Below are 21,420 nucleotides of genomic sequence, written 5' to 3' on the forward strand. Positions count from 1 at the left end.
GCTCTCCGTCCGCTCTCCCGGCAGCGGGGCTCTCCGTCCGCTCTCCCGGCAGCGGGGCTCTCCGTCCGCTCTCCCGGCCGCGGGGCTCTCCGTCCGCTCTCCCGGCAGCGGGGCTCTCCGTCCGCTCTCCCGGCAGCGGGGCTCTCCGTCCGCTCTCCCGGCAGCGGGGCTCTCCGTCCGCTCTCCCGGCAGCGGGGCTCTCCGTCCGCTCTCCCGGCAGCGGGGGGCTCTCCGTCCGCTCCCGGCAGCGGGGGGCTCTCCGTCCGCTCTCCCGGCAGCGGGGCTCTCCGTCCGCTCTCCCGGCAGCGGGCTCTCCGTCCGCTCTCCCGGCAGCGGGGCTCTCCGTCCGCTCTCCCGGCAGCGGGGCTCTCCGTCCGCTCTCCCGGCAGCGGGGCTCTCTGTCCGCTCCCGGCAGCGGGGCTCCCCGTCCGCTCCCGCCAGCGGGGCTCTCCGTCCGCTCGCGGCAGCGGGGCTCTCCGTCCGCTCGCGGCAGCGGGGCTCTCCGTCCGCTCTCCCAGCAGCGGGATTCTCCGAACGTTCCTGGCAGCGGGATCCTCCAAACATTCCCAGCGGTGGGATTCTCAGACCGTTCATGGCAGCAGGATTCTCTAGTGCTGCTGCAGTGAATTGTAGATTTGGCTGAGCGCCAAATTCTCCGTCCTTGCTTGCAGCAATAGCGGGGCGGACTCGCAAATGGGAACCCTGGCCGTTAATTCCTAGGATTACAAGGTGTAACTTCTCTTCCCTGATTTGCTGCAATTTCCCAATGAAGCAGGATGCTCATAAATGTTATTGAAACAAGATGATTTTTTAAACTTATTGATTCTTTCTTGAGATGTGGGTGTCACTGACAAAGCCAGCATTTACTGCCCATCCCTAATTGTCCTCGAGAAGGTGCTGGTGAACCACCTTCTTGAACTGCTGCAGTCCATGTGATGTAGGTACATCCAAATGCTGTTAAGGGAGGTCCAGGACTTAGAACCCAGTAACAGTAAAAGAATGACGAGAAAGTTCCAAGTCAGGATGGTGTGTGACTTGGAGGGGAAATTGCAAGTGGTGGGGTTCCCATGCATCAGCTGCCCTTGTCCTTTGAGGTGGAAGAGGTCGTGATTTTGGAAGGTGCTGTCGAAGGAGCTTCGGCAGTTACTGCAATGCACCATGTAGTTGGTACACATTTCTGTCACTGTGCAGCGGTGGAGGGATTCAATCCTGGCCCCGGGTCACTGTCCGCATGGAGTTTGCACAGTCTCCCCGTGTCTGCGTGGGTCTCACCCCCATAACCCAAAGATATGCAGAATATGTGGATTGGCCACACTAAATTGCCCCTTAATTGGAAAAAAAGATAATTGGGTACTCTAAATGTATTTTAAAAAAGACAAGGACACCCACATCCTTTTGTATATCTACACTTTCTAATCTCTTACCATTTAAGAAATACTCTGCCCATTCATTCCTCCTACCAAAGTGGATAACTTCAAATGTTTCCAAGTTAAATTCCATCTGCCATGTTCTTGTCCACTCACCAAACCTGTCCAAATCCTTTTGAAGTCACTTTGCATCTTCCCCTTAACAAACATCCCCACCTATCTTAACGGCATCCGTAATCTCCACATCCAAACCATCGATCAATGTTGTGTACAGCGGGGACCTCTGAGTACTGATACCTGCGGTCCTCCACTACTCACAGCCTGCAACATGAGAATTACCCATTCATTCCTACTGGGTTTTCTGTATGCTAACGAATCCTTCATCCATGCCAGTATATTACCTCCTATTTGATGTGCTTTAATATTGCTAATCAACCTCCTGGGAGGGACTTCATTAAAAGCCTTCTGAAAATTCAAGCCCACTAACTCCCCTTTATCAATTCTGTAGGCCACATCCTGAGGCACTGCACGGTAGCATAGTGGTTAGTACAATTGCTTCACAGCTCCAGGGTCCCAGGTTTGGGTCACTGTCTGTGCGGAGTCTGCACCTTCTCCCCGTGTCTGCGTGGGTTTCCTCCGGGTGCTCCAGTTTCCTCCCACAGTCCAAAGATGTGCAGATTAAGTGGATTGGCTACGCTAAATTGCCCTTAGTGTCCAAAACGGTTAGGTGGGGTTACTGGGATAGGTTGGAAGTGTGGTCTTAAGTGGGGTGCTCTTTTCAAGGGACGGTGCAGACTCAATGGGCCCAATGGCCTCCTTCTGCACTGTAAATTCTATAATTCTATGATTAACCCCAACAGGGTCGTCAAACATGATTTCCATATTTAAGTGGTGGCGAATTGTACTGAAAATTCTGCAATCATCAGCGAGCATCCCTACTTCGGATCTTAGGATGCATGGAAGGTCAAATCTGGAAACACGGTGTATTCGAAGAGAGAGCAGGCCACTGTCTCTGAACTGTGACGGGTGGCGGGGACACGGGTTAGGTTAGCAACCTTTATCAGCTTTCCATGTTCATGCTGATGGTATACTGTATCTTATTGATACATTACGAAATGCTGCAAAATGGTATTGAAACAAGCGGCTAGTTTCTTTTTTGTCTGGAGCTGAGACAATGGGCTGAATGGCCTCTTTCTGTGCTGTCACCTTTCTCTGGTTTTAAGCTGCAGCATAACCACAATTTTAAACTTCATTTCAAACATGCTGGTTGCAGAGATGCTGGTCTCACCCAGGTAAGGCCGTTGAACACATTGAGGACCTCCTGCTCTGTGATTGGTTGGTTTGTGGCTTCAGGGTTAGCCTTGGATGCAGGTGTTAAGATGGAGTTGATGTAAACATCAATCAGAGGAATTAGCTGAGGGTGCAGAGGGGTCGTAGTTTCACACATCTGTCGGTAAATCCAATCCTAAAAGTGAAATCAACAAACAATTTTTAAATATATACTATTTATTCCCACCAGCTTTCAAAGGAAATTCTTTGTCACTAGATATTAGAAGCTGGAATGCAGACAGGAAACGACTACATGCTGAATGGGACCCTGGCACTTTTCTCACACACTAAAAGTGAGAAGGACAATTACTGATTTTACTAAGGTCTCTTAGAGTAGAAATATTCGTCACCTTGGTTGAATTCAATCTCAGATGCTTGCATGTTAGATATTCATAGGAAAAGAATAAGTACAGGGGATTGGCCATTTAGCCCCTTGTGCTTGCTTGACCATTCAATAAGATCATAGTTGAAACTCCACTCTCCTATATCTTCAATGACCCAACCTCCACTGTTGGAAGAAATTTTGAAGGGTTAGGAACCCTTTGAGGGAAGAAAAATCCCCTTCATCTTGGTCTTAAATGGGAGACCTGCTTATTACTAAACGGTGTCCTCTAGTTCGAGGGGAAAACATCCTTTCGACATCTTCCCTGTCAAACTCCCACAGAATCTTGCAATGTTTCAAGAAGATCACCCCTCATTCTTCTAAACTAGCGAAGCTTCTTTGAACTGCTTCCAATGCAATTATGTCCCTCAAGGGTGTGGCCCCACCAATGTACTGCACAGTAGTAAAAAGGCTTTCCTTCTCCATTCCGCCTTGTAAAAAAGGCCAATATTCCATTTGTCTTCCTAATCACTTGCTGTACCTGCACGCTAAATTTTTGTGCATCATGTACAGGGACACCTGATCCCTCTGTATCCGAACATTTTGCAGTCTCTTACTATTTAAATAATATTCTGCTTTCCGATTTTCCTGCCAAGTGGACACCCATTTCCTTTTTCTCATATGTAATTCCCCAGTCTCATCCTGTGAGGGACAACTGAGTTTAGGTACTCTTCGCCTTCTTATACTTCTGGAAGCTTTTACTGTTTTAAAAAATTTCTTGCCAGTTGGACTTTCGGTGGCAATATTTAGGAGGAGGTTGCACGTTGGGTAGTTCCCGCCAGAGTCCTTGGGTTTTATTGGGGGGGGGTGAGACACCCCCGATTCGGCTGATATGGAATGTGCTGGGGGCTGGAGGGCCTGGTAAAACGGGCCAGAGTTATTGCTCATTTGAAGTGCTTGAGGGCTGATGTGGTGCTGTTGCAGGAGACTCACGTGTGGGTGGAGGACCAGGTAAAGCTCCGTAAAGGTTAGGTAAGCCAGGTGCTTCACTGGGGCTTTGACAGTAGGGCCCGGGGGTGGCAATCCTGATCAACAAGAGAGTCCAATTTCAGATGCAGAAGGTGGTGGCGGATCGGGGGGGACAGATATATGATGGTCTCGGGGGTGGAGGAGGGCAGGTCAGTAGTTCTGGTTAATGTGTATGCTTCAAATTGGGATGATGTAGAGTTTATGAAGAGGGTGGCCACGACTATCCCGGATATGGATATGCATCAATTGACCCTGGGGAGAGATCGGTTTAAGGTCTTGGGGAAAGAAGAGTTGTTGCCGGCGTTTATGAGAGATGGGTGGGGGGGGGCGATTGTGGTAGTTTCTGCACCCGGGAAGGGGGGGGGGGGGGGGCAAGGAGTTCTCCTTTTTCTCACTGATGCACAAGGTCTAATCATGCATTGAATCCTTTATTATGGGGAGGTCTATTTTGCCAGGGGTTTGGGAGCGGAATATTCTGACCATGGTAGATATGGTGTTGGAAGCTGGCCTAGAGTTTCGATGCAGGGCTATTAGCAAGGTTGGCAAGGGCAATTGATGAGTATGTAGGGTTTAACAAAAATGGGGAGGTCTCGCCTTCGGTGCTTTGGGAGGTGTTGAAAGGGGAGGAGAGATAATTGCACATAAGGTGCAGGCTAATAGGGGGGAGCGCCAGCGGCTGGTGGATGAAATTCTGGAGGTGGATGGTAAATATCTGGAGGACCCCATGGCTAGTAGGAAGAAACTGCGGATGCAGTTTAATCTGGTGACTACAGATAGGGTGGTGCGTCAGCTGCTGAGGGGATAAGGGGGCGATATATGAATATGGGGAGAATGCTAGTCACTTGTTGGCTGGTCATGGGGCTGGTTTAGCACAGGGCTAAAGAGCTGGCTTTTAAAGCAGACCGAGGCAGGCCAGCAGCACGGTTCAATTCCCGTACCAGCCTCCCCGAACAGGCGCTGGAATGTGGCGACTAGGGGCTTTTCACAGTGACTTTATTTGAAGCCTACTTGTGACAATAAGCAATTTTCATTTTTTCATTCAGTTGAGGCGCCAATCTCATGAGAGATTGTTCAGGTGCGGGATATGGGAGATAGGCTAGTGGCCGTGCCTGAGAAGGTGAATGGGGTGTTTGAAGTGTTCTGTGAGTGGTTGTATAGGTTGGAACCACTGAAGGAGAGTTGGACATGGGGGAGTTTTTGGAAGGGTTGGAGTGTCCTACATCGTATGAGGAAGATTGGGTCAGAAGAGTCACTGAGGGCAGAGGAAGTTGGTAAGGCAATCGGAAACATGTAGATGGGCAAGACCCGGTCCCTACAAGGGGGAACATAATGGCACTGCTGAAGTGATTTGCTGCATTCTCTGGGTTTAAGTTAAATTTAAGGGCTTCCAGTTGTGCCACCAGTCTCATTGTTGGAGAGGGTTCTGTCCCTCATGGGGGTGGAGTGGGCACTTTGGGAACTCAGGGGAGGATACTGTATCCCTGCTGGTGACATCGTCGGTGAGGATCCAAGATAAGCTTCGAAGCAGCTTTGCCAGTGCTCGAATGTCGCAATGGCGTCGGCTGCTTGTGGGTCCAGCTCCAGGCGATCAGGCTTGAGTGATAATTCATCTTAAAAGTTTAGCTTATTAAATTGATGTGCCATCAATTAACACAAGACGAGTAGTGAACGAAACTGTGGCTTTAATAAGCTAAACCGGAAACCTCCTGTACACTGATCCCGAACTGGGGTAGGGACGGAGGTCAGCCACCTTTATACCGAGCCCGAGGGGAGGAGCCACAGGCGGAGTCATCAGGCAGTGGTTTATCACACTACATGTAGTACAGTAACAGTTTACCACAATACATATAATACACTAACAGTGATTTACCACATAAGGTTAAGTGGGAGGAGGAGTTGGGGGTGGAATTAGATGAGGGGGTGTGGCATGTGGCCTTGCGTAGGGTGAACGCTTCTTCATTGTGCGCGAGATCAGGGCTGATAGGTGGTGCACTGGGTGCACTTAACTGGGCCTAGGATGGTTCAGTTGTTTGAGGGGGTGGAAGGCAAGTGTGAGCGCTGTGGGAGGGGCTTGGCAAATCACGCGCACATGTTCTGGGCATGCCCTGAGCTGGTGAGATTTTGGGTTCCCTTCGTTAACATCCTGTCAGTGATTCTCCAGATGGAATTGGAGCCCAGTTCCTGGTGGCCATATTTGGGATGCTGGACCTGCCGGAACTGCAGATGGGTGCGGGGGTGGATATCTTAGCTTTCGCCTCGCTGATCGCTCACAGGCGGGTGCTGTTGGAGAGGAGGTCAGCTTCTCCACCCAATACCTCCGTACGGCTGGGGGATATTATGGAGTTTTAGCATCTTGAGAAGATTAATTATATGTTAAGGGGCGCGATTGAGGAGTTTTATAAAAGATGGTGTCCTTTCATTCTGTTTTTAAAAGAGCTAGTCATTTCAGCTGTTGGGGGGGTTGCTGTTTTGTTTGAGGGTGTGGTTTGCTTTGTTTTATTCTATATTCATTAAAAATATTTTAAAAATATATATTTCTTGTTAGTTTTATCTGATCGCCAATGTATCCCTCTTTAGATTTTTTAGTCACCTGTTGCTGGTTTCTAAAGTTTTCCCAACCTTTGCAGTAATGCAAGTCTTTTCTTTCAATTTGATAAAATCTTTAATTTCCTTGGTTAGCCATGGAGGATGCATCCTCTCATACAGCCTTTGTTCTCAATGGAATATCAACAGTTAAGTACAGATATTCCATATTCGTGTCTACAGAATCTCCACGTCATCTGCAACAGCCATTACAGGAAAAGCACAGCCAGAGAAATTACGATGCACCTCATATACCAGTTCATTTTTAATGGACATTCAGGCTATTCTCCCTGCTCCGTACTCAACTGCATCACCATCGTGTATAACAAAAGTAATCTTGATTTCATGGGTAATGGCCGTGGACAAATTACAAGTCCATAATGTAGGAAATAAATGAGTATATAAATACAGTAAAAGTATTTCAGTACCTTGATGGAAACCTTGTGTTTTGTGAAAGCACGGCTTCTTAACAACTGGTAAATACAGTGTATGGGCAAGAACCCAGTGATGGTAGCACTCAAGTTGCTGGTTACAGGCACTCGCACAGCATGGGCAGTTACTACCTAGAAATAGAAAGAATTACGAGAATGTGATTAGCAAGTCATTCAAAATTGAAGTCTCCTGTATCAGAATTTATCCCACACCCTGCACCGAACAATGGCAGGAAGGTGGTTTCCATTTTCCATCCTTCTGCCTGCTCAAAATCCTGAGGTTAGGCCTGTAGGAAATGCTGAGGTGCTTCACATCCGGCTAAGCAAGCATCAGCAGGGTGAACCATGACTACACGTGGCCTGGTAACGGACTATGGAGAGATAACAGATAATGTCTGGAAATGCACCAATTCTGCCAATAGCTAGACATTCGACTAAATGATGGGGCAACAGAGACTGGGTGAAAGTCATTTCTGCATATTCACACTCAGGCTCTCAATATACATTGAAAACAAAGAGAAAAATAAATCTTCAAACAGTATGAAAAGCAAGAATGGTTGGTTTCCGAGTCCCCAGTTGATTAAGGTATCATAGAATTTTAGAATTTACAGTGCAGAAGGAGGCCATTCGGCCCATTGAGTCTGCTCCAGCTCCTGGAAAGAGCACCAAGGTCAACACCTCCACCCTATCCCCATAACACTAAGGGCAATTTTAGACACTAAGGGCAATTTATCATGGCCAATCTACCTAACCTGCACATCTTTGGACTGTGGGAGGAAACCGGAGCACCGGAGGAAACCCACGCAGACATGGGGAGAACGTGCAGACTCCGCACAGACAGTGACCCAAGCCGGAATCGAACCTGGGACCCTGGAGCTGTGAAGCAATTGTGCTATCCACAATGCTACCGTATCCTTGCCCGCTTGGGTGTCTCAGGCATCCTAGAAAGCAACGGAAGGCACACTGCTACCACACTGGGCATTAGACGGCATTTGTACTTCCAAGGTGCAAAGATATGAAGTGATACAAGAAAAACAGAAAAAAAATCTATTTTCTAAAGGTTAGTGTTTCCATCAAACTTGTCTGGGTTCTGCACCGTCGCCCACATACAAGCAAAGATAAAGCCAGTTGTACTCACAAAACAGCCCTGTGACTTATCACTTTTTTCTGCCCAATTAAAAACTTGATATAGTTATTTCCTTCAAGTTTGCACTGACCTCTCCGGACTCATGGTATGGTACATCTCTATAGCACTGCTTGTGTGTTACTTTGCTCAAACGGCAGTGGATTATGTGGGAGCTGAGATAGTGAGCATTATAGCAGGGAAATGCTGGTGTCAGATAACAAAGAACAATAACAAAGCACACAGCCTTCGGCCCTCCAAGCCTGCGCCGACCTTGGTGCCTGCCTGAACTAAAACCGTGTGCACTTACGGAGTCTGTATCCTTCCACTCCCACCCTATTCATATATTTTTTTAAACATCCACACACATGCATTTTTCACGTGGGATTCACTGGATAACATTGGGACTGTTTTAGCACAGTTTTTCCCGTGCCAGCCTCCCTGGACAGGCGCCGGAATGTGGCGACTAGACGCTTTTCACAGTAACTTCATTGAAACCTACTCGTGACAATAAGCGATTTTCATTTTTCACACTGGGTTGTAATGCAGAACAAGGCAGCAGCGTGGGTTCAATTCCCGTACCAGCCTGCCCGAACAGGCGCCAGAATGTGGCGACTAGGGGCTTTTCACAGTGACTTCATTGAAGCCTACTTGTGACAATAAGCGATTATTATTTTATTATTAGATGTGAGAATTCCGCTCACCATTTCCCCTCACAAGCCCAATACTGCGACCACAACATTGTTGCAACTCAAATCAGCTATCTCAATACCAGGATTGAAACTGGCACTGGCTGAATCTGTATCGCTTAGTGCTCGAGGAAAGAAGATTTTCCATCAGTAGATAACTGGAGCTTGCTCAACAGTATTTGTGCATATCGGCTAGGTTGAATGTGAGCAATGTTCCAGGTTGCAGTCATAAATCGTTAAACTGAAATCCTGACCACCAGATTTGATGGTTTAACTGAATTTCAAAACTCCCCTGGCACTATTCAAAGCACATCTTGGTCTTCTGGATAACGCTGCTCCTTCAACCACTGGTTATTCAGTTCAATCCTGTGTGGGGGCTTGATGTGAAAAAACTGATGCCACATTTGCTTACTTAGCAACAATGATTTAATTTCACAATAGCTTCTTCTTGTGTGTCACACACTTGGGGATGTTTCTGCGAGATGTCGCAAATCAAGTACAATGAGATATGCGATTCAAAACGGAAGAATTGAAAACTTTACAGGCACTGGTAGTGCTCCTGTGTACAAATTTAAAGGTAAACAGCGCAAGCTGTGTGCTCACCTGCTCTGTGAATATCTCCTGTGTGAAGATGGTTTTCATCCTGTTCAGTGAGCTTGGTTTAATTGCAATCTAAGGCAGAAATTAAAAGGCTGTTATTTTCAGTTTATTTATTTTTTAATAAATTTAGAGTACCCAATTCATTGTTCAATTTTACCACATGATGGCAGCACATCATTTCTGCTCCCATAGAATAGAAGATCCATAAAAACCCTACAGTGCAGAAGGGGGACAATTGGCCCATCGAGTCTGCACCGAGCACCCCGCCAAAGCCCATTCCCCCACTCTATTCCCCAAACCCCATCCAACCTGCACATCTTTGGACTGTGGGAGAATACTGGAGTGGCCAGAGGAAACCAACACAGACACGGGGAGAGCGAACAAACTCCACACAGTCACCAAAAGGCAAGATTTGAACCTGGGTCCCTGGCGCTGTGAGGCAACAGTGCTAACCACTGTGCCACCATTCTCTTCCTGCCAAATTCAGTTGCTATTTTGCTTAAAATTGTACAACAGTTTTTCATTTTTAAAAAGCAATTATAGTTTCAATACTAGTCATGAACTGGAAATTTTTGAGGTTAACAGCCAACTACTAACATCTATTCCAATGTTACAGCTGAACACAAAGAAAGGATATTTGGCCCCTGTTTATATGTTAAGATCATAAGACATAGGAGCAGAATTAGGCCACTCGGCCCATCGAGTCTGCTCGACCATTCAATCATGGCTGATATTTTCTCATCCCCATTCTCCTACCTTCTCCCCATAACCCCTGATCCCCATATTAATCAAGAACCTCAGAGAATTGGCCTCCACAGCCTTCTGCGGCAAAGATTGACCACTCTCTGGCTGAAGAAATTCATCCTCATCTGTTTTAAAGGATGGTCCCTTTAGTCTGGGATGCTATCCTTTGGTTCTAGTTTTTCCTACAAATGGAAACATCCTCTCCACGTCCACCTGATCCAGGCCTCGTAGTATCTTATAAGTTTCAATAAGATCCCCCCCCTCATCCTTCTAAACTCCAACGAGTATAGACCCTGAGCCCTCAAACGTTCCTCATATGACAAAGTTCTTCATTCCAGGGATCATTCTTGTGAACCTCCTCTGGACCCTTTCCAAAGGCCAGCACATCCTTAGATATGGAGCCCAAAACTGCTCACAATACTCCAAATGGGGTCTGACCAGAGCCTTATACAGCCTCAGAAGTACATCCCTGGTCTTGTATTCTAGCTCTCTTGACATGAATGCTAACATTGCATTTGCCTTCTTAACTGCTGACTGAACCATAAGGGAATCGTGAACAAGGACTCCCAAGTCCCTTTGTGCTTCTGCTTTGCGAAGCATTTCCCCATTTAGAAAATAGTCTATGCCTAAATTCCTCCTTCCAAAGTGCATAACCTCACACTTTTCCACATTGTCTTCCATCTGCAACTTCATTGCCCACTCTCCTAGCCTGTCCATCCTTCTGCAGCTCCCTTGCTTCCTCAATATTACCTGCCCCTCTACAAATCTTTGCATCATCGGTAAACTTACCAACAGTGCCTTCAGTACCTTCTTCCAGATCATTAACGAATATTGTGAAAAGTTGTGGTCCCAGCACAGACCCCTGAGGCACACCACTTGTCATCAGCTGCCGTCCTGAAAAAGACCCCTTTATCCACACTCTGCCTTCTGCCAGTCAGCCAATCCTCTATCATGCCAGTATCTTACCCTGAACACCATGAGCTCTTAAATTATTTAAGTCTCCTATGCGGCACCTTGTCAAAGGCCTTCTGGAAATCTAAATAAATCATGTCCACTGGTTCTCCTTTGTCCAACTTGCTTGTTACCTCCTCAAAGAACTCGAACAGATTTGTCAGACACCACCTCCCTTTGACAAAGCGGTGCTGACTCAGTCCTATTTTATCATGCATTTCCAAGTGCTTCACGATCTCATCTTTAATAACAGACTCTAAAATCTTACCAATGACCAAAGTCAGGCTAACCGGCCTATAATTTCCCATCTTCTGCCTCCCTCCCTTCTTAAACAGTGGTGTTACGTTAGCCACCTTCCAGTCCTGGCTAGTTTCTGCCTCCAGTGATTCCTGAAAGATCATCACTAATGTCTCCACAATTTCCTCAGCTATCCCTTTTAGGACCCTGAGGTGTAGTCCATCTGGTCCAGGTGACTTATCTACCTTCAGATCTTTCAGTTTCCCCAGAACCTTCTCCTTAGTAATGGTCACTGCACTCACCTCTGCCCCCTGGTTCTCCTGGAGCTCTGGCATCCCACTGGTGTTTTCCACCGTGAAGACTGATGCAAAGTAACTATTCAGTTTGTCTGCCATTTCTATGTTTCCTATTATTACTTCTCCAGCCACATTTTCTAGTGGTCCAATGTCTATTTTTGCCTCTCTCTTACCTTTTATATATTGAAAAAAATCTCTTATCTTCCTTTATATTACTAGCTAGCTTGCACTGATACTTCACCTCCCCCCCCCATTATTACTTTTTTAGTTGTCCTCTGCTCGCTTTTAAAGGCTTCCCAATCCTCTGGTTTCCCACTAATCCTCGCCACTTTGTATGCTTTTTCTTTAGCCTTTATGCTGTCCTTGACATCCCTCGTCAGCCATGGATGCCTTGTCCTCCCCTTAGCATGTTTCCTCCTCCTTGGAATGAATTTCTGTTGTGCCTCCCCAATAACTCCCCAAAAACTCCTGCCATTGCTGTTCCATTGTCTTCCCTACTGGGCTCCTTTTCCAGTCAACTCTGGCCAGTTCCTCCCTCATGTCTTTGCAGTTACCCTTATTTAATTGTAATACCGTTACATCTGATTGCAGCTTCTCCCTTTCAAACTGCAGGATAAATTCTATCATATTGTGGTCACTGCTCTCTAAGGGTTCCTTCACCTTAAGTTCCCTAATCAAGTCTGCCTCATTACACATCACCAAATCCAGAATTGCCTGTTCCGTAGTAGGCTCTGTCACAAGCTGCTCCAAAAAACCCTCTTAGACATTCCACAAATTCCCTTTCTTGGGACCCACTACCAAGCTGATTTTCCCAGTCCACCTACATATTGAAGTCCCCCATGATTATTGTAATATTGCCTTTTTTACATGCCTTTTCTATCTCCTGATTTATTTTCTGCCCCACATCCTGACTATTGCTAGGGGGCCTGTACCTAACTCCCATCAGGGTCTTTTTACCTTTGCGATTCCTCAACTCTACCCACAGAGATTCTATGCCTTCTGATTCTATGCCTTCTGAAGGGGCCTCACGGTAGCATGGTGGTTAGCATCAATGCTTCACAGCTCCAGTGGTCCCAGGTTCGATTCCCGGCTGGGTCACTGTCTGTGTGGAGTCTGCACGTCCTCCCCGTGTGTGCGTGGGTTTCCTCCGGGTGCTCTGGTTTCCTCCCACAGTCCAAAGATGTGCGGGTTAGGTGGATTGGCCATGCTAAATTGCCCATAGTGTAAGGTTAATGGGGGGATTGTTGGGTTACGGGTTACGTGGGTTTAAGTAGGGTGATCATTGCTCGGCACAACATCGAGGGCCGAAGGGCCTGTTCTGTGCTGTACTGTTCTATGTTCTATGATCCAATATCTCTCCTTGCTATCGATTTAACTTCATTCCTTGCAACAATGCAACCCCACCCCCTTTGCCCATCTGCCTGTCCTTTCGATAGGACATATATCCTTGGATATTTAGATCCCAGCTCTGATCCCCTTGCAATCACGTCTCTGTGATGCCCACAACATCGTACCGGCCAATTACAATGTGCGCAACAAGCTCATTTAACTTGTTCCGTATACTGTGCGCATTTAGGTACAACACCCTCAGTCCTGCATTGGCCACCTCCCTTTTCACACTCTCCTCAGTCACTGTACCCTGTACTGTGGTCCTTTATGATTTTTGACTATGGCTTCTCTCCGTTACACTTTCCACCTTACTGCTTTTTGTTTCTCGCCCCGTTATACTTCCCGCCGACCTCCTGCATCGGTTCCCACCCCCCTGCCACATTAGTTTAAACCCTCCCCAACAGCACTAGCAAACTCCCCCCCAGGACATCGGTTCCAGTCCTGCCCAGGTGCAGACCGTCCGGTTTGTACTGGTCCCACCTCCCCCAGAACCGGTTCCAATGCCACAGGAATTTGAATCCCTCCCTCTTGCACCATCTCTCAAGCCATGCATTCATCCTATCTAGCCTGACATTCCTACTCTGACTCGCTCGTTGCACTGGCAGTTATCATGAGATTACTACCTTTGAGGTCCTACTTTTTAGTTTAACTCCTAACTCCCCGAATTCAGCTTGTAGCACCTCATCCCGTTTTTTACCTATATCGTTGGTGCTTATGTGCACAACGACCCCCCCCCCCCCCCCCCCCCCCCCCCCCCAAGAATGTCCTGCAGACGCTCCGAGACATCCTTGACCCTTGCACCGGGGAGGCAAGATACCATCCTGGAGTCTCGATTGCGTCCGGAGAACCGCTTGTCTATTCCCCTTATGATTGAGTCCCCTATCACTGTAGCCCTGCCATTTTTCTTCCTGCCCTGCTGCGCAGCAGAGCCAGCCACGGTGCCATGAACCTGGCTGCTGCTGCCTTACCCTGGTGAGCCATCTCCCTCAACAGTATCCAAAGCGGTATATCTGTTTTGCAGGTAGCTGACTGCAGGGGACACCTGCACTGCCTTCCTACTCTTGCTTTGTTTTTTGGTCACCCATTTTCTATCTCCCTCAGTAATTTTCACCTGCGGTGTGACCAACTCGCCAAACGGGCTATCCACGACCTCCTCAGCATCGCGGATGCTCCAAAGTGAGTCCATCCGCAGCTCCAGAGCCAGCAAGCTGTTGCTTATGTCCTGTGACTGACAGTTTTAGCTGCTGCATGGGTTAGGTAATTTACAAATGATGGATAGTCCTAATTGATCACAATGAAAAGTGTGTGTGTCAATCTGATAAAGTCCCCTGAAAATATTTTTAAAAATGCTTTAAACGGTAACTACTTTTGTTTTCTTAACTCCTGTAAACCAATGCAAAAAAAAAACCGGATGGAATCAGACTTACCTTCATACCCAGAGTGGAACAGACCAAGTCAATGATGGCATTGAGTTGGTTGCTGTGGAAGTACATGGCAACCAATAGAAGCATCTCACCAAATGAAGCAGATACCCCTGTGGTACTTAATTACATGAGAAAACAGTGTTACTTCACTCCATAAAATCACTATTTGTAACCCATTATCCTTTAACCTTGAAATTGGAAATCGAGACATATTGCTTTGAACACATGACCTATTGCCTAAACTAGATCAGACATCGGGAAAAAAAATCATTTGACGAAGACATTATCCCAATTTCAGTTTTTCATCATTCCCCATTGGGTGCTCAACACATCTGGCACAATATGAGCTTGGAGGCTGCTCCCAGATCAAGGTGCCGTGAATTTGCTGGAGTTGGCTATTTGAAAGTGTGCTGTGTAACGGTTTAGAGAAAGCACATCACACTTCAGCCCCTCCTGGTCAACTTTACACCAGATGAAAATTCTAATCTGAAGCCCGATTCTCAAATGGAAGCACAAATACTGCAGAAAGCATGTGCCCAAAATTGACTCTCACCTTTCAAAATATGCCTCCTCTCTAATCATCCAGCTTAACCACATCACAGTCATTTGCTCTTGTTCTGGTGTGCTGCAAACAAAATTAATTCAAATATGAAATTCGAAATGTAGGAATCAAATCTGCACAATTAGCTCTTTTTGCTTCTTCCTATGCTACTAAAGTTATTCCTCGCCATACATCACTGATCATTTATTAACAATACTTATATTTGTGCAAGACTTCTGTAGAAACATCTCGAAGCACTTCCAATAATTGATTACTTAAAAAAATAAAGTGTAGTGATGATTAGGTTGACAAATGCACCAGCAATCTCCCAATAAACAACCATGAGTTGATCAACACATTCTGTTTATTGGCAGTGCAGGCTGAGGGAGGGGACTTGCCCAGGTCACTCCTTATACTGTGTACCATCAGCAAAATGCACTGTAGTGATGTGCCAAGGCATCTTGGACAGCATCTTCCAAACCTACTGTCTAGAAAAACAACGGCAGCAGTACCTGCATGCTCCCTTCCAAGTCACACACTATCCATGGCTTGGAAATATATCACTACCGTTGGCATCCTGGAATTTTCTCCCTACTAGCCCTATGGCTAGTACCTTCACCAAACAGATTGCAGCTGTTTCCCAATACCTGCTTAAAGGTAATTAAGGATTGGAAAGAATCACTCCCACATCCTGAGTGAATAAATTCAGAAGAAAATTCGACACGGTAGCACATTGGTTAGCACAGTTGCTTCACAGCTCCAGGGTCCCAGGTTCGATTCTCGGCTTGGGTCACTGCCTGTACGGAGTCTGCACATTCTCTCCGTGTCTGCGTGGGTTTCCTCCGGGAGCTCCGGTTTCCTCCCATAGTCCAAAGATGTGCAGGTTAGGTGGATTGGCCATGCTAAATTGCCCTTAGTGTCCAAAAAGGTTGGGTGGGGCTACTGGGTTACGGGGATCGGGTGGAGGTGTGGGCTTGTGTATGCTGCTCTTTCCAAGGGCCGGTACAGACTCGATTGGCCGAATGGCCTCCTGTAGATTCTATGAAAACTGGTACAGGAACTTTGGGATCCAGAACTCATCGTGAGGACAGCATTGTTGACAATACAGGACTGTCACACTTCTCAAACAACCCCCTAAATCTCTACTGTGGCATATTGGCAACAAGCTGCCGGGGGTTGAATTTAGCTCCTTCCAGGCATGTTGTGTTCAATTCTCTCTTCTTTTGAGGAATCACTTCCTATTTGCCTCCCCTAGCAACATTAAGGGCCATTGTGTGGGGGATGAAAAATAAAAATCTGCCATCCAGCTTTATCTGTGACCTCTTAAAGGGACATGCTTTGCTGTCACAGAAAGTAAACTTTTAAAATTGTATATTTTGATCACACCATCTTTATCCTGGATAAGGAAAAGGACAATAAATGTATATCACCTCAAATGGGGGAGTGGGAGGTGTAGTTGTAATGTCACTGGGCGAGTCAATGCTCTGGGACATGGGGTCAAATCCCAGTACGGCAGCTGGTGGAATTTAAATTCAACTAATAAAAATTCTGGAATTAAAAGCTTGTCTTGGTAATAGTCACCATGAAACCATTGTTGACTATCGTAAAAATCCATCTGGTTCACTAATCTCTTTTCAGGAAGGAAATCTGCCACCCTTACTTAGTCTGGTCTATATGTGACTCCAGACCCTGGTCTATATGTGACTCCAGACCCACAGCAATGTGGCTGACTCTTAAATGCCCGCCCAAGGCACTCTGTTATAAGTCAGTACAAAGTCGGAGAAAAAAATTAAACTGGACAGATCACCTGGCTTCGACCTGGGCACCAGAAATGATGACACACTCAGCCCCCTCGGTTCTCCTTTCCAATATCTGGGGTCTTGTGCCAAAACTGGGAGAGCTGCCCGCCAGAGACTAGGCAAGCAATAAGCCTGACACAGTCACTCGCAGAACTGTGCCTGACAGACAATGGCCCAGACATCACCATCACCAGAGGTGAAGTCTTACAGCATTGGGTCAAACGTGGGCGAGGAAAAACCTGGTGACCCCCTACTGCACTCCCACCCAGCTATTGAACATATAAACAAGGAGCGGGATTGGCCATTCAGCCTCTCTTCATGGAATCCAGAGTTGATGTTGAGGACTCCCTGGGTAACTCCCTCCCAACTCTTTATCACTGTGCCACCACCTCTGGTTTCTTGCTTGCCTAGTCTCTGGCGGACAGCTCTCCCAATTTTGGCACAAGACTCCGCCATTTAATAAGATCATGGCTGATCTGATAGTAAGGTTAAATCTGCATCCCACCTACCCACGATAACCTATCACACCCTTACTTACCAAGAATAGATCCACCTCTATCTTAAAAATACTCAAACACTGCTTTCACCACTTTCTCCTCATCGGTGTCTTAAATGAGTGACCCATTATTTTTAAACAGTGAAGTTGAATCGAGTTCTCGATTCTCCAACAAAAGGAAACATCCTCCTAACATCTACCCTGTCAAGATCCCTTGGGATCTAATGTTTTAATCAAGTTGCCTCTTAGTCTTCTAAACTCCAACAAATACAAACGTAGCCTGTTGAACATTTCCTCATAAGACAACCTGTCCTCTCACTGAACCTGCCTTTTCGTAGCATTTTATGTCCTCTTCACAACTTACTTACCTATCCATCTTTTGTCGTCAGCAAACTTGCCAACCAATCACCCATCCCTTCATCAAAGTCATTTATTTAAATTATAAACAGTTGAGGTCCCAACACAGATCCATGTGGCGTGCCACTTGTTACATCTTGCTAACCTGAAAAAGACCCATTTATGCCAATTCTCTGCTTCCTGTTAGCCAGCCGATCAGTTATCCATGTCAATGTCACCCCCTACCATGAGGCTTTTATTTCCTGCTATAACCTTGATGTGGCTCTTCATTAAATGCCTTTTGGAAGAACAGAGCATGTTACTTCTGCAAGTTAGTTGAACATAATTTCCCGTTCATAAAACCCTGTTGATTCTGCCTGCTGCCTTGAACTTATCCAAGAGCCCTGCTCAGTTTCTTAGTAATAGCTTTAACTTTTTCCCCATGGCAGATGTTCAATTAAATGGCCTGTTGTTTCCTGCTTCCACTCTCCCTCCTTTTTGAATAATGGAGCTCCATTTGTTATCTTCCAATCTAATGGACATTCCCTGAATCTAGGGAGTTTTGGATAATTAAAACCGATGCATCAACCATCTCACTAGACATTTCTCCGACTAGAAACTTAGTTGAAATCCATCAGGACCCGGCACTTGTCAGCCCGCAGCTCCAGCAATTCATTCCATACCACCTCTCTGATGAATGTAACTTTCCTGAGCTCCTTCCTCCCTTCCAATTCTTTATTTGCAGCTGCTTCTGGGATGTTACTTGCATCCTCTATAATGAAGGCTGATGCAAAATATCTGCCCAGTTCATCTGCCACCTCGTTGTTTTTCCTTACCAATCCTCCACGCTAATTTTTAAGAGCAATGCTCACTTTGTCAACTCATTTTTAAAAAAAATTAGCGAAATTCTTACACTCTGCTTTTATATTACTGATTAGCTTTCTCTCATACTCTAATCTTGTCCTCCTTATTAATCTTTTAGTCATACTTTGCTGTCCAATGTTCTGGCCTTCTACCTATCTTTACACAATTATATGCTTTTTAAGTTTGATAATATCTTTAGCCTTTCTAGTTAGCCACAGATGGTGGGTCCATCCCTTAGACATTTTCTTACTCATCGGAATGCATTGATTGTGTATTTTGAAATATCCCCTTAAATGTTTGCCACTGCAACTACTACATTTGCAACCATCTTCAGCCTATCTTGGGCCTTGTCCAGAGGCCTCCAGCATCACAGATGTCTTATTATCCCAGACCAGACCCCCAGGATACTGGACAAAAACCTCAATATTTTGTTTATTTGTAAGACTGCGCGAAAAGAATGATTCACTCCAGGAATGATTGCATGAAGAAATGGGGCTTTGGTATTTCTAAAACAAAACTTTATTATGAATATTTTTGTTTTTAAACTTCACACCTAAAAAGAACAGCTTACAATTACACCTTAACCACCCCTACTCAATTTCCCATTAAATAACTAAAGAAACATGCAGCTCTCAATCTACCTTAAAATTCACCTAAGGAGCAATGCTCCGAAAGCTAGTGATTCGAAACAAACCTGTTGGGACTTTATAACCTGGTGTTGCAAGACTTCTTATTGTGCTCACCTCAGTCCAACGCTGGCATTTCCATATCATATCTTAAAATTAGCATGGCCTTTTAATATTACTTGTTTTGTAAAGCAGATGTGGCTCCTGTTAGAACCTAGCAGACTCTGGCTGAATATCTACGACAAGCTGGTTTACCTGGCTTGTTTCAGCTTCTTTTTGGTCCCCAGACAAGACTGCTCTGCATTACATGATATTACTCTTTTATCCTATCGTAATGTGAGGGAATTGCGCACTCAGGGTCAGGCAGGTTAGAAGTCAGCTCCTCTTTCTCCCCAAATCTCTCCAAAACCCCTTACTCCCCCCATCAATGACCTCCTCTCTCCGAGCTGGAAAACAAATTATCAAAGCACATTAACTCCCCAGGAACTTCCCCAGTCAAACCACATTCCTCTGGTCAATGTTACCTACTGTTTCCTAGATGTTCCTAGGCCTTTACAAAACTAAACATTTAAAAAAAAATATGACCACTGCAGTCAAACACACTATAACCCCAGGCTTTTAACCCTTTGTTCCAATATTTTGAAGTCAATGTTTCTAAAATCCTCCATTCATCACACCGCCTTCAGCCAATTCGATTCATTCCAAGTGATATTCAGACACGACTGATGGCAAAGGTTCTGGGCCCTGACAACATTCTGTGCTCCAAAACTAGCCATACCATTAGCCAAGCTATTCTTGTACAGTTACGACACTGGTATCTACCCGACAATGTGAAAAATTGCTCACGTATGGGCTACACACAAAAAGCAGGACAAATCTAAAGTGGTCATCAATCTACTTTTGATCATGAGCAAAGTGACGGAAGGGGTTGTCAACAGTGCTATCAAGTAGTACTTACTCTGAAACAACCTGCTCACTCATGCTCAGTTTGGCTTCCACCAGGGACATTCAGCTTGTCACCTCACAACAACCTTGGTCCAAACATGATGTCATGAGAATGTCACTTTAAGAAATGTTTGGCTGCTCATGTTACTGCAGTGATGTCAGAGTGTGGGTGGAGCTGAGCTCTGGCTTTGTTTTTTAGTTTCACTTTGAGAAAAGCTTGGGTGTGTCTGTGTCTTTTTGGTTTTGTTTTCAGTGTTGGAGCTGAAGCCAGACAAAGCAGGTGTACTGCTGTTCTTTTGGCCATGAAAAGACTATCTCTTGATCATTTGGTGAATTCAGAATTATAAATGTTCTCAATAGTGAATTCAAACCTGATATGCTTCCGTTAAAAGGTGTTTATTTTGTCTTCTGGATGTTGTTTGGGAAGTTATTAAGGATTACTTAGCATTGTATTCTTTGGGGGTTGTAGCTGAATTGATGGTTGCTACGTTGTCACTGTATGTTCTAAAAAGGTTAACTCGAGTTCATAGAATAAACAATGTTTTGTTTTAAAAAATACTTTTCCATTTCTGCTGTACCACACCTGCAGAGTGGGCCGTGTGCTCTCCATACCACAATCTATTAAAAGTTGTGGGTCAGATGAACTCCATGATACACTTTGAGGTTCTCTAAACCCTGGCCCATGACAATGATCAAATGCTGCTTTGATGTCAAGGGCAGTCATTTGCATTTCACCTCTTTTGTCCTAATGTGGCCAGTTCTGCAAAAGGAACCATTCAGCCTCAGGACTGACCTAATTAACACTACACCCCTGTATGTTCCACCCGATGCCGGTGTTATGTAGTTACATTGTGTACCTTGAGTTGCCCTATTATGTATTTTCTTTTATTTATTTTTCTTTTCATGTACTTAATGATCTGTTGCAGAAAAATACTTTTCACTGTACCTTAGTACACATGACAATAAACAAAATCCAAAATCCAATCCAATCTTGTACTTGTGATTGTTCGTATTTGCATAGATGCTACCACATCCGTGAATCTTTTCACGGGGCAGAGATTCTCTGTTTGACCCAATCATTTTGAGCACTCATGGGCTCAGCACAAAGAACATGAATGGGAACCAACCCCAATACATCCGTCAATGATATTTCAATCCAGTCACTTTGTGGCTATGCATGACACTTCCTCGGGTTTGTGCTCCTCCATGTGCTTGCTAGGCAACTTCATCTTGATTTGATTTGATTTATTATTGTCACATGTATTAGTATACAGAGAAAAATATTGTTTCTTGCATGCT

The 21,420-nt window shown here is 45.6% G+C and overlaps 1 protein-coding gene across 1 annotated transcript in view; it reads right to left on the bottom strand.

Annotated features, from left to right (window-relative positions):
- The window catches only part of ints2 (integrator complex subunit 2), a 77,749-nt gene that overhangs the window by 36,179 nt on the left and 20,150 nt on the right, over positions 1–21,420 (bottom strand). Inside the window, exons 10-14 of the mRNA XM_038814678.1 lie at positions 15,068–15,139; positions 14,518–14,632; positions 9,477–9,545; positions 7,059–7,193; positions 2,656–2,832 (exon numbers count right to left, since the gene is read on the bottom strand). Of these exons, the coding sequence (XP_038670606.1) occupies positions 2,656–2,832; positions 7,059–7,193; positions 9,477–9,545; positions 14,518–14,632; positions 15,068–15,139 (568 nt within the window). The remainder of the gene's footprint in view (positions 1–2,655; positions 2,833–7,058; positions 7,194–9,476; positions 9,546–14,517; positions 14,633–15,067; positions 15,140–21,420) is intronic.

Source organism: Scyliorhinus canicula, chromosome 12 (assembly GCF_902713615.1).
Source record: "Scyliorhinus canicula chromosome 12, sScyCan1.1, whole genome shotgun sequence".
NCBI classification, from domain to species: Eukaryota; Metazoa; Chordata; class Chondrichthyes; order Carcharhiniformes; family Scyliorhinidae; genus Scyliorhinus; species Scyliorhinus canicula.